The 16,478-nt window shown below is 35.6% G+C and overlaps 2 protein-coding genes across 3 annotated transcripts; one reads left to right on the top strand and one right to left on the bottom strand.

The window, feature by feature from the left end:
• The first annotated feature begins 48 nt into the window (after positions 1 to 48).
• Positions 49 to 13,239, top strand: LOC111790224 (E3 ubiquitin-protein ligase BRE1-like 1). Of its 2 annotated transcripts, XM_023671073.1 has the most exons (19): positions 53 to 712; positions 3,158 to 3,319; positions 3,410 to 3,494; positions 4,427 to 4,654; positions 4,767 to 4,928; positions 6,343 to 6,536; positions 6,654 to 6,737; positions 6,882 to 7,001; positions 7,097 to 7,283; positions 7,386 to 7,546; positions 7,621 to 7,692; positions 8,313 to 8,389; positions 8,953 to 9,147; positions 9,370 to 9,442; positions 9,523 to 9,609; positions 11,336 to 11,473; positions 11,588 to 11,790; positions 11,866 to 12,031; positions 12,401 to 13,239. In XM_023671073.1, exons 1-19 carry the CDS (start codon positions 602 to 604, stop codon positions 12,530 to 12,532), a joined length of 2,637 nt encoding a protein of 878 aa, XP_023526841.1. In that variant the 5' UTR covers positions 53 to 601; the 3' UTR covers positions 12,533 to 13,239. The 2 variants fall into 2 exon arrangements, with proteins under 2 accessions (XP_023526842.1, XP_023526841.1); XM_023671074.1 differs by lacking the exons at positions 11,866 to 12,031; positions 12,401 to 13,239 and having other exon boundaries at positions 49 to 712; positions 11,571 to 11,652.
• Positions 13,240 to 15,084: 1,845 nt separating this feature from the next.
• On the bottom strand, positions 15,085 to 16,301 carry LOC111790225 (ethylene-responsive transcription factor ERF039). The gene has a single exon (XM_023671075.1). It carries the CDS (start codon positions 16,034 to 16,036, stop codon positions 15,317 to 15,319), a length of 720 nt encoding a protein of 239 aa, XP_023526843.1. The 5' UTR covers positions 16,037 to 16,301; the 3' UTR covers positions 15,085 to 15,316.
• Between the last annotated feature and the right edge of the window lie 177 nt (positions 16,302 to 16,478).

Here is a 16,478-nt window from a genome sequence, read left to right as displayed (position 1 = left end):
ATACTGGCCAGCACAATTTTGAGTAAAATATTGAGGAGTATAAAACAATGCCGACGACAGATTCCAATTCGTGGTTTTCTGTTGCAGATAGAATTTCCACTTTCCAGAAATACCCCCAATCCTTCAAACAATTTCGACGCCATTGGAATTTTGGCCCTGCCAGACCAGTAGACGCACACGACTCCGCATTTTCCCCTTCCATGGAGCGAACACACGGCCACCACAAACTGGGAGCGAGGCCGCATCACAACCAGCTTAAGTCCGTCAAATCTTGCCGTTCTCCGAGCTGAGGGTTTTGGAGTTTCATTCTTATTTACAGGTTTTCGCCTTAGTTAGGGTTTGAGCGGCTTAATCAATCATTTTTTTTATTGGTTTTTGTTGCTTAAAGACGCTGCTAGGTCCTGTGTAAATACTCTTCTAGCTCTAGGATTTTCTGGAGGAATATACTGTCTCGAGGAGGGCTTTGGATTGGAGTAGTGAACAGTGATTAATCTTCTAGAAGCGTGGTCCTCTGAATTAGGGTTTCAAGCGCTTAATCAATCTTTAGAGAGGTTATGTGAGTGGACCTGGTGGCAAGCTCTTGTGGCCTGTGTAAGGGGGAATGGGGAGCACCGTCGAATCAGATAGAAAGCGGCGTCACTTCAGCACCATATCCCCAACCGCTGCTACTGCCAAGAAAGCGCCCTTCTTGCCCATTTCCGAGGACAAAAAGGTATGGTCGTTCAGTTAATTAGTTTCTAACTGTTTCGAACTTATTATGCTTCGATATTAGGTTTTGTAAGTCTAACCTGGCCAGCGGTTTCACTTTAGATTATTACGGTTATTGAACAGCTTTGCATGTTTAGCTTCTTTTTTTTTTTTTTTTTTTTTTTTTTCCCCCTCTCTCTAAACTCATATTGACTAGAGATATTGAATTTTCATTTTTATTTTTTTCCATCTTCCTTTTACGAATCCCAGGCTCAGGACTTTATATCTGCCTAGGCTAGTGTAATCAATTTAAATTTCTGGCGGGTCTTGTTAGAATTGGAGGAAAGTCATCTTCTGAGAAGAAGACCATGAGCAACTTCTACTATGTACGAGAATTTCTAATTCTTGACTCATGACTTGTGCATATCTTTAGTGGTGTACGGAGTACAAGAAAATCCAAATTGCTTTTTGATACTCTCTCTAAGGTGGCTTGAGATTTGGAAAAGAGACCTAGCGTTCATATTGAATAATTAAAGAGTTCAAAATATTGCATGTTTTTTCCCAATTGAATCATATGTTGCAATGTATGAAGTAATTTAGAAGAATGTTAGTTCTTTCAATTGACATAATTCGGTAATTAGCATTCTTTATAAATCTTTATATCTGCCTAGTCTAGTGTAATCAATTTAAATTTCTGTCGGGTCTTGTTAGAATTTGGAGGAAAGGCATCTTCTGAGAAGAAGATCATGAACGACTGCTACTATGTACGAGAATTTCTAATTCTTGACTCATGACTTGTGCATATCTTTAGTGGTGTACGGAGTACAAGAAAATCCAAATTGCTTTTTGATACTCTCTCTAAGGTGGCTTGAGATTTGGAAAAGAGACCTAGCGTTCATATTGAATAATTAAAGAGTTCAAAATATTGCATGTTTTTTCCCAATTGAATCATATGTTGCAATGTATGAAGTAATTTAGAAGAATGTTAGTTCTTTCAATTGACATAATTCGGTAATTAGCATTCTTTATAAATCTTTATATCTGCCTAGTCTAGTGTAATCAATTTAAATTTCTGTCGGGTCTTGTTAGAATTTGGAGGAAAGGCATCTTCTGAGAAGAAGATCATGAACGACTGCTACTATGTACGAGAATTTCTAATTCTTGACTCATGACTTGTGCATATCTTTAGTGGTGTACGGAGCACAAGAAAATCCAAATTGCTTTTTGATACTCTCTCTAAGGTGGCTTGAGATTTGGAAAAGAGACCTAGCGTTCATATTGAATAATTAAAGAGTTCAAAATATTGCATGTTTTTTCCCAATTGAATCATATGTTGCAATGTATTAAGTAATTTAGAAGAATGTTAGTTCTTTCAATTGACATAATTCAGTAATTAGCATTCTTTATAAATCTTTGTTATAAACATTGTATTGTACAAATATCTAATTTTCCCTGTCATTGAATTCGTCATGTTGATCTCTCTTCATAGCTTCTAAAATTTCATAAAACTGGATACTTAGAAGACTACCAGTATGCCGCAATGTCTGTATACCCATGAATGTAAAAATATCCCCACATTTCTGTATGCCCTTGACATGCGTGTGAGATATTTACTTTTGGACAATAAGGTATTAACATGCTTTTATTGCGCATCCGTGTGCAATTTAGGAAAAAACGAGGAAGAGGTTTGTGTGTTGTGTTTATTTGTTAAATTTTATTGAAGTTTTATTTCTCCAACTTTGTTGGTTTTAGGTTTTCAACATTGGATATATTTTTTTAATATTTAACGGAGTCTTGAGTTCTAATTCATTCTATTTCTTTTATACTGGGGAAGTTTTGTTTTTGTTTAGTTTATAAATTTTTTGTTTCTGTTTTTGAAAAATCTAACATTGTCCTTAGCTTGTTGTAAGTCTATTTTGTTTCGTGTTTGGAAGTTTTGACCTATGAAAGTTGTTTTGCAGTAATTTTATGTTTTCTATATTTTCATTATTTTAATTGGGTTTCACCAGTGGTGGTTTTAGGTGCATTCTTTGGTTTTCTTTCCAAGTGTTTACGGTCAATAGTGCTGTTATCTGGATTTTCATCTCATACCAAAAGTCTTATTTCTCCTGCAAAACGTTGTTATGTTCTAATAATCTGTGCATTTATTCTCTCGATGGTTTCATTTGTTGTTAAGAGGACTCTATACTTGTCAACTTTCATCATCAGATGGAAAAGGGTAATGAATATATAGTTAGATTTTTATTAGTTCTTCCAACTTAATTTACTTTCGGTAGAAAAGAAAAAAAAGCAATAGCAAAATGACATGCTATTGAATTATGAATCAAGGAAGGACCCCTTCAACATAATGTCTGCATTGAGTGAATGGATAACACCAAAGGCTATGCTGGTCTTTTTCATGATCTGTGTGCATGTTACTATTTAAGAAATTCAAAACTAGGTCCGAACATTTTCCCTCTGTCCTTTGCAGCTTGATGTTGCTGTTCTTCAATACCAAAACCAGAAGCTCATACAGAAATTAGAGGTTCAGAAGGTAGAGTACAAATCTCTTCAGAATAAATATGCTCACTTGAAGGAGAAACAAGAGCCATATGACATCACAGTGGCTGTAGTTAAAAACTGTTGGGAGGAGGTACTTGTTATATCTATCACTGATCATCTTCTAGACATGCCATGTGATCTTTTGAATTTCTTGAAATGTAGTTTATTCATTTTGCAACAGCTTGTTAATGGATTGGAGAAGTCTTCTGTCTGCATGAGAAGGTGGAGGAGCAAGCAGGATGGTGAACAATCAATAGCTGCTGTAGGTGGGGATTTTCATCCTTTATTTGGACCGATTATTCTCATCCTTATATGATTTGTTCATCTGGACATATATATACTTTTTTCCCGGTATCTTGTATAGGTTTCCAACATTCTATTTTATATTTTTTTAATACCATTTTACCAGTTAATGATTCTGGAACTTTAAATTAGTAGTGTTATGGATCATTGATGAAATTATTTTGATTTTCATGAGGTTGCCTAGATTTTTAACAAAATGCTTTTCAAGCGATTAGTGAACTGGCCAATGTATTTCTTGAAAGAGGAAAATGGTTTTTATTTTTATTTTTATTTTTTTTTATAAATTTTATAGGGAACACGTGGGTATATTAAAAGACACAGAATACAACCTACGGGCAGGGGATGAGAGGGTCCCCTCCCAACAAAACTAATGAGTAACAGCCTGCCAGTCATGAAGAATGAGGAAGAGGCTGTAAATGCCTAAAAAAAGGGATTGAAAGAAACTAGAAATACAAGGCTTTTTGTAAGGTTAATTGGATTGTTTTTTAATAACTCTTTTTGTAGTAGTACATTTATATGTATAGAGTGTCCAGTATCCTGAGATTTTACATCATCAGTGAAATATTGTTTCCTACACACACACACACACACACACACAAAAGGTAAGAGGCTCTCTATAGGGAAGTGCACAAGCTGGGGTGAGGTTCTAAACTTTTATTAGTTTCATGCTTGTTGGTGTATGCTTTTCAATTCTCTTGTTATTATAGTCCCGTTGTATTTAGTCTACTGGTCTTGAAACTATTATAAGACGTTTGAGTAACAAAGATGGTCTGCATGTTCTGTTGGTTTCTTGTCTCTTTTAACAGAAACGAATCTCTGCTCATTTTTGTATCTTGGTCCATGGTTTTGCTAGTTATTATTTATGAATGCTTAATATTTCTTAATGGCTTTCTAGATGGATCCTCGTCTAGCTTTGAAGATGCTGTTCTTAGTCGGCTGGCAGAAACAGGTGCTACTCAAAGTTCCTCATCATATAGTTCCACTAAGCACATGGAAGAAGAAACAGAATCACCTTGTGAGAAGACCAAAACCATCGAGCGAAATATAGAAGCGTCAATTGAGAATCTCTGGTATCTGAAGGATGGTTTACATGCCACATTGTTGAGTGAGCTCCCAATAGATGGTATGAATAAAAGGACTCCGTGAATGCTAATGTGATAATCTGTATCTGCTGTCGTTCTCTGTTCCATTTAGTTTCTTTCTTAGTTCTCTATACATACTGGTTGTTTTGTTAGATTCATTCAGGAATAGGACATCTGGTGACTTGGTTAAAGAAGTAAGAAATATGAGGTTGAGAGTCAAGGATTTTTTGTTTAAGCAGAAGGTGTTGGCTAAAGAATTGCAGAATCACCGGGACTTGGATGCAAAAACTAAAGCTGAGCTAAAAGCTTTAAAAGGTAGCTTCTGGACATTTCATATGATTTATCATTTGCTGTTGTATATGTACGCCACATGATAGATACATGTGATTGAATCTGTACCTTTTATATTAAAAAACATTACTCTGTTTTTTTTGTTGGTACCTTGGTGCCCCTAGCACTTTAAGCCATTTGGTTTGATCACTTTTTACGCATCATCTTAACCATTTGGGTATTATTGAACATGTAAGGGGAAATGAAACATGATTTATTTCAGCATATCTCTATGTTGTAAATAAATTATCTATTCATAAGACAACTTTATTGAAAATTATGGAATAGAAATACCAGAGGTAAGAGTAGCGTGCTCTGAAACCAAGCAAACTGAGATTAGAAAACAGCTTTCCAGTTGGAATTACAGAAAGAAACCTTCCTAATTGGTGTTAATATAAAGTGAAGTATGATATAAAAAAGTAAAAGATGGCTGTGAAAAGAATCAACTTCCATTTGTCCTCAAAACTCCTTGAAAGGTTCTTTTATTTCTTTTCTTCAATAATCCAAAACAATATTTATCTTCTACACCTATATCCTCAATTGATCTTCAAGCGTGAGTCTTATAATCAATTGCTAAAATAGGATTTACCTCATGGTGCCTTAGTTTTATGAGGATCTTTTAGGTTTCTTTAAAACTNTTTTTTTTTTTTTTTTTTTTTTTTTTTTTTTTTTTTTGAGAATATTCCCTCACAAATAAGTAAAGAGTGATTTATGAAAAGATACGTACTTGTAGAAGTGTCGAAGATACGATAGTCATCTAGGAAGTACAGACACTTCAATTTGGGTTATGTATTCGTGTTCGTTGCTTGTTGGACATATGTTGGTCACTTGTTAGCACAATAGACATATGTTAAATGCTAGTTGTATAGAGTGAATCAAGTCAAACACTTATTAGGTGCAATAAATAGACACAAAGATTGATGTAGAAAAAGTAATAAATTTTAAGAGAAAAATACATGAAACTCATTTTGTTAAGCATATAGATGCATAAGATCAAGTATAGTTTTTGACCATGCATAAAAATTATGTAAATTTTTTAAAAATATATACTTCAATAATTGTGTCCTAGACTTTTAGAAAATAATGTGCCATCGTGTTTGTGACATGTTTGTGACATCTTAGTAACAATCTCTTATTGATAATTACTGTTTCTTATTAAAAAAAAAATCCCTCATTTCCAATTTGGGGTATTTTTGTAGAACTTCATGACTTTGCCACGGGTTTTCTTCTTATAGTTTCATTTGAGGAATGAAGTATTTTGTTTCCTATCACAAAACAGGGGGAAAAAGGGAATGCCATGCACATTATACAGGGGTTGGGATCTGAAGGGGAAGATTTTTTTATTTGTTATCTGCTGGATATTCTGTGTGTTTTAATTTTTTTTTTCTTTGTTATGAAGTGGAATTGGAGAGTGCGGTGGCTGAACTGGAAGATAGCAATTCCAAGCTAACGAAGCTTAGAGCAGAACATGATGCGGCAAAAAAGGCTGGATTTCCTGTTTTGAATCTAGCAGGTAAACATTCCAGCAGTAGTAAGGTGAGAGATAAACAAAAAGATCTTCGAGATATGGAGTCTGCTCTCAAAGAGTTGAAGGTAATTGCCCCCCTCCCCCCGTTTTCATGTTTTGATTTCATATTTAGACTATAGGTTTTCCCCCTCCTTTTCTTTGTTTGAGAAATAATAAGACATTAGTTAAATGCTGCACTACAGGACCAAGCAGTTGATCGCCTGGCGGAATTAAACAGTCTACATGAAGGACGACTAAAAATGTTGCAACAGTTATCTGATTTCCGGGTTGGAACTTACTTAAAAACGGTTTTTTTGGTCACCTGTTTCCTAACTGTAGTTATAAATGTTTTAATGATATAACCTGAAACTCTTATCACAAGGATGTACCATTTTGGTTCTAATTTACATTTTTATTGACTATTTTGACAGAATACTATGAAGAGCGTGAAGTGCCTTTCAGCTTCACAATCATATCTTTTATTGAGAGATCGGATAGAAAAATTAAAATCAGAAGTATACGAGCAGCAGGCTTTATTTGAGAAACTACAGGTTGTAAACTGGTCGGTAGTTGCATTAATTCCTGAATCTGACATTTATTATGTGGTTTTTCTTTTTGATGCTAACACATGTTCTGCCAACGTCAGGTTGAGAAGGATAACATTATATGGAGGGAGAAGGAATTGAATGTGAAAAATAACATACTTGATGTTTTGAGAAGATCATCTACTGTCTCTGATACTAAGATTAATGATCTGGAAATGCTGATTCAGAAACATAAGGATGAAAAAATGTCAACTGAGAACAAGCTGGTTGAAGTATTGAAAGAGCCAGGTTGGATGGTGTTTATTGCTTTTCTCAGATCATAGAATATATCATGCCCACCCACATTGATTTAGTGGTTTTTTCCCATTCGAATGGGTTGTTTTTCTTCAGGAAGGAAAAAAATTGTCTCAGAATTTAGAGCATTGGTTTCTTCGTTTCCAGAAGCAATGGGGTCTATGCAAAGTCAGTTACATAAATACAAAGAAGCTGCTTCAGATGTTCATTCTGTGCGAGCTTTCATGCAATCTCTTTCTAGTATTATTGATAGAATGGTAGGCGGAGTTTGATAATGCTTGACTTGAAAAGGAATTGAATGCTTGACATCATTTCTTTTGGACTGATACAGGAGAAGGAGTGTGAAGGTTTGTCATCCCAATCCAAGGATCAAATTGCAGAGATACAGAAGTTGCAAGCTACGGTATAATTAACTTCTCCGATGAGATTTTTCTTTCCATTTCTTTGCATTTTAAAGATAGAAATCTTATTAACAGGTAATGATAGTGGGCTTGAGAGGGTTTATATAGTGCCACTTGAACTTATATTGTGGGTGCATGTGTCTGTTTGACATTTGAGCTACACTTTTCTTTTTGTCAATGAGGGTGACTCTGTAACTAATTCTGCAATGAGGTGCAAGCTTTGAAACTTCATAATTATGATAAGATTTTGTTGATTTGATTTCTTAAAATGTGTGTTCTAAAATATGTGGAATAGTCATTAGCCAAATCAAGTAGTTATCATCTTTTAGGTTTCAAGTTATCCTTCAACCGTCTTTTCCTTGGTAATTGATTTTTTTTTTTTTTAATATAGTCTGTGTTTCTTATTACAGAATAGCATGTGGTATAATTTTTATTTAATGAGACTTTTTCTTTTTGTAGATTAAATATATTCTCTTGTATGTTTCTTATATATATACACACATATTATTCAATATATGCGAAGCTTCAAACCTAAAATTTGCAAGCTTCAAACCTCCTCCCACTGCTCGTAATTTACAAAAGATTGGGTATTTTTAACTTCTGTTTCTAAACGTTGATGCAGGTTCAAGATTTAACAGAATTTAATCGGGACTTGAAACTCATAATTGATATGTATAGACGTGAATCAACTGAATCAAGGTAGGGTGATCTAAATTCACTCTAGTTTTATGATATTTTACAATGTCATGAATTATTGTTACAATAAATGACTCCCTGGTTGTCGAAAATGGCTTGTCAATTGATCATCTATCTCGTATTCTAGGGTGCAGATTACTACCAAAACCAGTCCTTGTTTTGGCTATAAACTTCATTGCTCAAAGATCTGTTAATAGTATAGACAAAATATTGTTTAATTTTCTTTTTATTTCAATTATGCCACAATTATGCCAGAGAGCGCCAAAGAATCTGTGTGTACCAATCAATCAATCTAAAGAAATTGTGAGCAGCTTGCTCCTAAGAACAGAAACAAAGAATTGAATTGACTTACAAGATATGAAGGGTGGAACTTAAACTTTTTATTTCGCTTCTCTCATTTGTGTATGCTAAGGAATTCTGAAATGTCCCCATATTTTATTCTAGTTAGATTTTCTCCGTGCTGAATTAACCTTTTGTATTCCATGTACTTATTTATTATTTATTTAATGAAAGCAGTGTTGGCATGTACAAATATTAGGTGTGTGCTTAGAAATTTACTTCTGCAGGGAAGTCTTGGAAGCTAGGGATTTGGAATATAAGGCATGGGCTCGTGTTCAATCATTGAAGTCCTCCCTGGATGAACGCAACCTGGAATCACGTGTTAAGACTGCAAATGAAGCTGAGGCTATATCTCAACAAAGGCTAGCTGCTGCAGAAGCTGAGATTGCACGCTTAAGACAGAAGCTAGAAGCATCTAAAAGGTTGGGCTTTGATCTTGACTGCCTTATTCCTCTTTTGTTCTCTGAAACCAGATTCTTGGATCCATTTTTTTGAATAATTTTGTGCACTTTGTGTTCTGTAATGGTTCTGTGAATGCCTTTCAGTTACATTCTGGGATGCTTGATAGCTTTTTAAGTTGTTTTCCCTCTAACAATATAACAATATGGGATTCAAACCATGTGTTCATCTTCTTCATTTTTCAGGGATTTAACTCGATTATCAGATGTTTTAAAATCTAAAAGCGATGAAAACGTGGCGTACTTGTCTGAAATTGAGGTGACTTTCTTGTATTCTGAACTCTGATTGTTTGATCATCTGAGGCGTTGTGAGGTAATCTAATTGTTAGCCTTTGACAGACAATTGGTCAGGCATATGACGATATGCAAACTCAAAACCAGCATCTGTTGCAGCAAATAACTGAGAGAGATGACTACAACATTAAGGTGATTACATCTTTTAAGGCTATGAGATCGATGAGGATAAAATTTATTTTCCTTCTATTATTTCTGCATATTAAGTGAATGGGGTAATCTTCACTGTCATTATCTACGTTTTTTCCTCATCATCTTCAATGCTCAACGGCTTACACAAATACAGAAAAGGAATTCAATCATTTGAACTAGCCCCCGTGATGTATGAGCTATGTGAGAATGGTAGTTTGCAGCACTCTTTTTTTTCTGCATTATGGAACTTTTTTTTTTTCTTTTTTTTTTTCTTTTTTTTTTTTCTGGTTGAAACGAAGCTTTCAATTGAGAAGAATAAAAGTACTTGAAAGGGCATTAAAAATCCTAACTTTGCAAAAAAAAATGGCTCCAATCCAAAATTATCAGTTCCAGTTGGAAATTTGATGCCCAATTATAAGCATGAAACCTAGTAATTGACCAAACCTCATCGTTCTCACAAAATCCAAAAAATTAAGGTAATATTCCTCTCACTCCAAAGGGCCCAAAGGATTCTATGAAGTACAGCTGGCACGAGATCCAAACCTCACCATGAAACAGTGGATGCACAATCATGGTGAACCTTTTTTATTTCCTCGTTTTACAATATCCTTGGCTTTTCCTTTGGGAGGATGTCTGGTCATCCTGTCTTAAATGCATTATTTTTTCAGTTTTCGGACTGCTGTCTGGTCATCCCGTCTTAAATGCATTATTTTCTTAGTTTTAGGACTGCTGTCTGGTCATCCCGTCTTAAATGCATTATTTTCTTAGTTTTAGGACTGCTGTCTGGTCATCCTGTCTTAAATGCATTATTTTCTTAGTTTTAGGACTGCTGTCTGGTCATCCCGTCTTAAATGCATTATTTTCTTAGTTTTAGGACTGCTGTCTGGTCATCCTGTCTTAAATGCATTATTTTCTTAGTTTTAGGACTGCTGTCTGGTCATCCCGTCTTAAATGCATTATTTTCTTAGTTTTAGGACTGCTGTCTGGTCATCCTGTCTTAAATGCATTATTTTCTTAGTTTTAGGACTGCTGTCTGGTCATCCTGTCTTAAATGCATTATTTTCTTAGTTTTAGGACTACTGTCTGGCTGTCATAATAGTGGTATAATTGTAATTTCTTGGTAGTTTGTTCTGCGGATTGGTTATAAATATTTTTGGAGTTAGGGAGTTTAGAGATTAGGCATAGCTTTGGGATGTCAGTCTGTAGTGATGGTTTGTGAGGGATAGATATCCCTATCGAACTGTTATTAACATTGGTTTCTCTTGATATTGCAATATAGCTACATTTTACTTGTAATTGTTATCGTAATATATATCAATCTCAATTTTTTTCTGAGGAGAAACAAAACGAAATACTACAAAAGATGTGGAACTCTGACAAGCTCTTCCACTGGGCCAGAACAGTATCCTAGAAACCATTGAATCAATTATTTCTCTCAAGCATAACTTTCAAGGGAAAACTGTTTATATGCAGCGAAAGAGTTCTTTTTGTTGTTTCTGACCGTCCACTAAGATGGTAACGAGAATATTTTTTTTTGGGTGATAAGAAACAAAGAAATTCATAAAAAAGATGAAGTCAAACGAAGCAACCTAGGGGACAATGGGTTAAGGCATACCTTTTCTCAAAGGAGGGATTGCAAAAAGACTTTCCGCTCCAAAATGATGGAGCCTGTAGCGAGGTCATATTTTATTTGGTGTTCATATCCTTCCCATATTTGTTTTTTCAGCTTGTTTTAGAAGGTGTGAGAGCAAGGCAATTGCAGGAGATTATGCTCATAGAGAAACAGACCTTGGAAAAGGAGATTCAGCAAGCCAATGCATCTCTTGTACTTTTTGAGATGAAAGCTGCTAGAGTTGAAGACCAGGTAATATGAGCATAATGTTGAAACATTAACTATAGGGATGGAGAATTGTAATTTACTTCTGAATAATCATGTTATATTTGCTTATTTATCATTGTAGTTTGATTAATATTACAGTTGAGAGGCTGCTCGGATCATATTAAGAAAATTAAAGATGACAAGTTACATGACACAGATACCCTAGAAAACATCCAAAAAAGATTATTGGATATTAAACTAGCATCTCAACAAACAAGGGAGTCGCTTGATCAATCCCAGTCTAAAGTTGAAAAAAGTCGAACGACTCAAGCAGAGCTGCAGATAGAATTAGAAAAAGAAAGGTGTGGATATTTTCTGTTTCTTTTCTTTTATTTTGTTCTCATAGAGCATGCAAGTGATTTTTAGCTCTTGTTTAGGTTTGAGAAGAAAAGAATTGAGGAGGAACTAGAAGTTGTTGGCAGAAAAGCTTCACGGCTTGAAGCACAGATGGAAAGCTCATCAGTGGTTGAAAAGCTTCATGAGGAACTTGGGGAATATGAAAAGATAGTGAATTGCAAAATTTGTGTCGACAGTAGAAAGCAGGTAACATTTTTTTTTATTCTAGCATACTGATTTTTACGCATATTTAGCTTAGAAATTGGAATTCATGTGTGCTTCCTAGAAAATATTACGACGAGGAAATCTTAAATGGCTAGTGGCTGGGAGATGAATTCCTTTAAGATATAAGCTTATTGTAGATGGTAAAATCAAATGTTTGGGAACCAAAATTGCTATGCTTGATTCAACAAGTTGTATCGAGTGTTGATGCCTCAACTTTGAATCTTGTACTTCCATGTTCTTGAAGATATCTTTTTCTTTCTTAGTACTACAACATGTTCACAAATCTCTGTCCGCGTCTTTTCCTTTGTTCTTCATTTCATGTTAAAATTGATTTTTCTTTTGGCTCTGCAGGTTGTCATTACAAAGTGCTTCCACTTGTTCTGTAATCCCTGTGTACAAAATATCTTGAAGAGTCAGCATCGCAAATGCCCAAGATGTAGTGCAAGTTTTGGGCCCAATGATGTCAAGCAAGTTTTCTTTTGACTTGAAACTGCTCATACGTACCTTCAGTAAGACTTAACTCAGCCGCCCTTGGTGCACATTTCATGGCCATTTGGTTGAGGCAAGAGTTGACATGGGAATACAAACAGGTTTACGTGTATGACTATGCTAGAATGTAGGGCAAACAGTGCATGAGACGAGAGAACGGAATATGGAATTGTCTGACGCATAGCAATTTAAGCAAATCATTTAGATCGTTTGGCTTGTTTCTAGATTTTTTTTTTTAATATTTTATTAAAAGTTTATTAAGATGCACATTTATTTTACCTTCTCTTCTGATGTGGTTGGAGCAACTGGAAGCTTTCAATTTATTATTTGCAGAATTAATCAGAATCGCTTCTCACTGCTATACAGCCATGGATGGACATAGACGAACAAGTTTTACTTTGCTCAACCAAAAAATAGCACGCCCACTCCAACAGTTGAAGCTAGAGTTGATGAGTGGTGTTCTTAATGCAAAGGGGTTTGCCCTCTCAAAACAGCTGGTTGGACAACGTCATCACTCCTGCCGGCAAAAATTTTTGTACATGACTTGGTTAGGTCCTAGAAGCTGATATTTCTATTTGATTTATCTTATACATTTATTCCCCATTTTCTCCTTGATGTATTTGTGGATCCATGTTTCAATGTTTTAGCGAACCTATCATCAGCACATGAGGTGCGCAATTTGCTTGAAGATGCTCGTTAGTTTAAGATTTGCTTGTTTATTTGGCAACTTTTTAATCTTATTTATCATTATCATTGTTATTATTTCTTTCATTTTGGCCCTTGGACCGCGGCGGTTGGTTAACCTAAAGCAGTTTTCAACAGAGAAAAATGAAGCTTTCTTCAATGGCATTTCAACCAATCTGCAAATCCCAGTTCTCAAGAACATTAGCGATTACCATTTTCTTTGATCAAAAGGTTGACTACTGCTAAATTTTCTACTTGGACAGGACACTTTAATCCGATTGATGATCAAGCTGTGATGCCTTAAACATAGCATGTGAAATGTTTTGGGTGTAATGATTATAATTGCCCCCAGAAGAAGGGTCCTACTGTACGGAGGTTGAAATTTGGTTAGCTAGAAAGGACTATGTTTTGTTCTGGACATGCGGTGGTTCGATCTAGTCAGAGCTGTTCTTTGTTGTTTATTTACTTATTTTTATTTTATGAGGTTGCTGTGACTAATTATATACTGATAAGCAAGTACTGAAAGATTCTCACTTTTATAAGCATTACTGTAGTTCAACTTACAGAAAGGGTTTGCCCCTTCAAGGACAGACCCACACAAGAGAGAAACAATAAGGAACAAAATGGGGACAGCACAGATCGGAAGGATTCAAGCGTCACATGATTTCTCCTTGAGCATTTTGCACCTCTTTTGGACTCACATAACAACAAGTTTGAAGGAAACTTACTACATGGGGTATGATTTCTTTTATCTCCTTTTCAGTTGGGTCAGTGCCCATAATTCTTTTTGGCTGTGTTACTTAACAGTATTCTTTCCTCTTTTTCGTTTCTCTTTTACCCTCCATCACATTACTTATTCATTTGAAAATGAGGATGAACATAGGGCCAATAATGCGATGAATGGTGATCATGGTTTTTGGTTGTGATGCAGACTTCAATAAAGGCAATATGGATGTCAACTAGCTCCTGAATTAACTTCATTTGCAAGGTATTCAATAATTGTGTTATTCCAAATCTACTCTTCTTCCTGACTTTACTTTTGTCATATTCCAATTATTATTAAATCAGAAAACATTGGTGGTGCAGTTCAGCAGTGGAATACTGTTTAATTAAATATTTCTTCTTTGAAAAGATTATGAGGATCATTTCTGTATCGCAATACATCTGTTGGGGCCAAGGGGATCTCATATCATCCTTTAAACTTTGGCCAATAGCTAAAGAAAATGATGGCTATTTGGAATATTATAAAGAAGATATAATGATGGTGAGAAAACATGAATGAGCTCATTTACCACCGGACCTTGTGAATTGAAATGTCTCATGGTATGAACATGACGTCTCTATGTTTGCTACTTGTTGGAAAATTGCAATTCAACTACTCTCTCTGGTTCCTATAGCAGCCAGCTGCCTTGATGTGATGAACTTGTGTTTTTATTTGATCCTCTTGCAAAACTTGATGGAGAAAGCACATCATTGACCATATTTGTGATAATTGATATATATTTGTTCGAGTTAGTAGCCAAATTTCAACTTATATTTAGTTGATAGATTTAACGGTAGATCGAGGGATTATGAAGGTATAGTTTAGACTTTTAAACTAATCAATCAAAATATTTGATTTTTTTTTTTTTTTTTTTTTTTTTTTTTTTAAGTTTTAGTAGTTCAGTTATTTGTCAAATTTAGGTATATACTATATAAATACATAATCAGAACAATCCAAATCATTAAAAAATTAGGATTATTTTCGGTCTTATTCCAATGGCCAAATATTGAAGGAAAAAATAGTTTTATTAAAATAATTTATTTCATTAAATTTAAAAATAATAATAGTAATTAATATTGAAAAATATATGGTGTAGATACCTTCCCAACGTTGAAAGAGAAGGGAATAGAAACTTTTCTCCCTCTTCAGAAAAGGGTAACCATAAATCAGAAGTGTGGAACGAGTTCAGGAAGACCAAATTTCCTTTTTTTTTTTTTAATTTTATTTTATTTATTTAACCATGTTATTCATTTCTTTATCATAACAAAAATACATCACCTCTGGAAACAGAATTTTGATGGGACTGAAAGATGAAGACAAGTATTGGGAACTTAAATGAGTTCCCAGAATGAAGGCTCTTCCAGCCGAAATCCGCTATTATCGGCCGCCGCACAAAACTGCCACGACCAAGATTGATGCAGAAACCCTTCTTTCAAATCACAACTTCCCACGAACAAATCAGGTAAATCGAACAATGTCTCATCGCCGGTGGAGTTTGTGGAGTCCTCTGTTCTGTCTCCGCCTTCGCTACGAGGAAACAGAGGCTCCCTGCTCTTCTCCGCTGCTTCCCCTCCTCCACCTTCATGGTTGGTTCCGGTGGAAAATGTGGCTGCCGCTGCCTGCGCCGCAGCGGCCTGAATGTCCTTGTGGGACATGGAGAGCGGGCGAGGAAGGAATTGGGCTAATTCAGGGAAATTGAGAACAGCAGAGTGACCCTTTATGGCCAGCGCCGCGGAGTCGTGGGCTCGGGCTGCCATTTCCGGCGTTGGGTAAGTTCCAAGCCAAATTCTGGTCTTCTTCCTTGGCTCGCGAATCTCAGAGACCCATTTGCCCCAATTTCGTTTTCGAACTCCTCTGAACATGGGGTGGTTGCTCTGTTCTTGGGTTCTCCTCTGATTTCTCTTCTGGGAAACTGGTTGTCGTTCCTGTGACCATGGGGTGGTGATAGAGGAAGAGGAAGAGGAAGAGGAAGAGGAAGAGGAAGAGGAAGAGGTGCAAAAGGTGGTTGCTTTAGCATCCGATTCTTCAGTGAGATTGAAAAATGGTTCCATTTGATGATGATGATGGGGAGAGATGGGAGGGATGGGTAAATGTGGTTAAGTATAATTTGGCACCACCATGGGAACACGCTTTTGTGTGTGTTTTGCTTTGAAACGGGATGGGTTGGATTGGTGGTGTGAAGGAAAAGAAAGAATAAGAGTACAAAAAGAAGGACTCGGATCACACAGCACAGCTGAATCCCTATTTTCAATTCCATGTGGGTCTTTCCAAAACCCATCTTCTCGTTTTATACACATATATATATATATATACATTTTCAAATCTTGGATGTCCATTGATTTACAAGCTCCTTTTTCTTAAATGAGTAAATTAAAGTGGTGTGGAGAAATATGTTATTTAAAGGTCAACATTGACTACCTCATCAACTCAACACAGAGATGGTAAGTTAATCTCGATATTGAGGCATGCATGTATGCAACATGTCTTATACTA

The sequence above is a fragment of the Cucurbita pepo genome, chromosome LG03, assembly GCF_002806865.2.
Source record: "Cucurbita pepo subsp. pepo cultivar mu-cu-16 chromosome LG03, ASM280686v2, whole genome shotgun sequence".
Lineage (NCBI taxonomy): Eukaryota > Viridiplantae > Streptophyta > Magnoliopsida > Cucurbitales > Cucurbitaceae > Cucurbita > Cucurbita pepo.
This window is presented reverse-complemented; position numbering and strand designations above follow the sequence as displayed.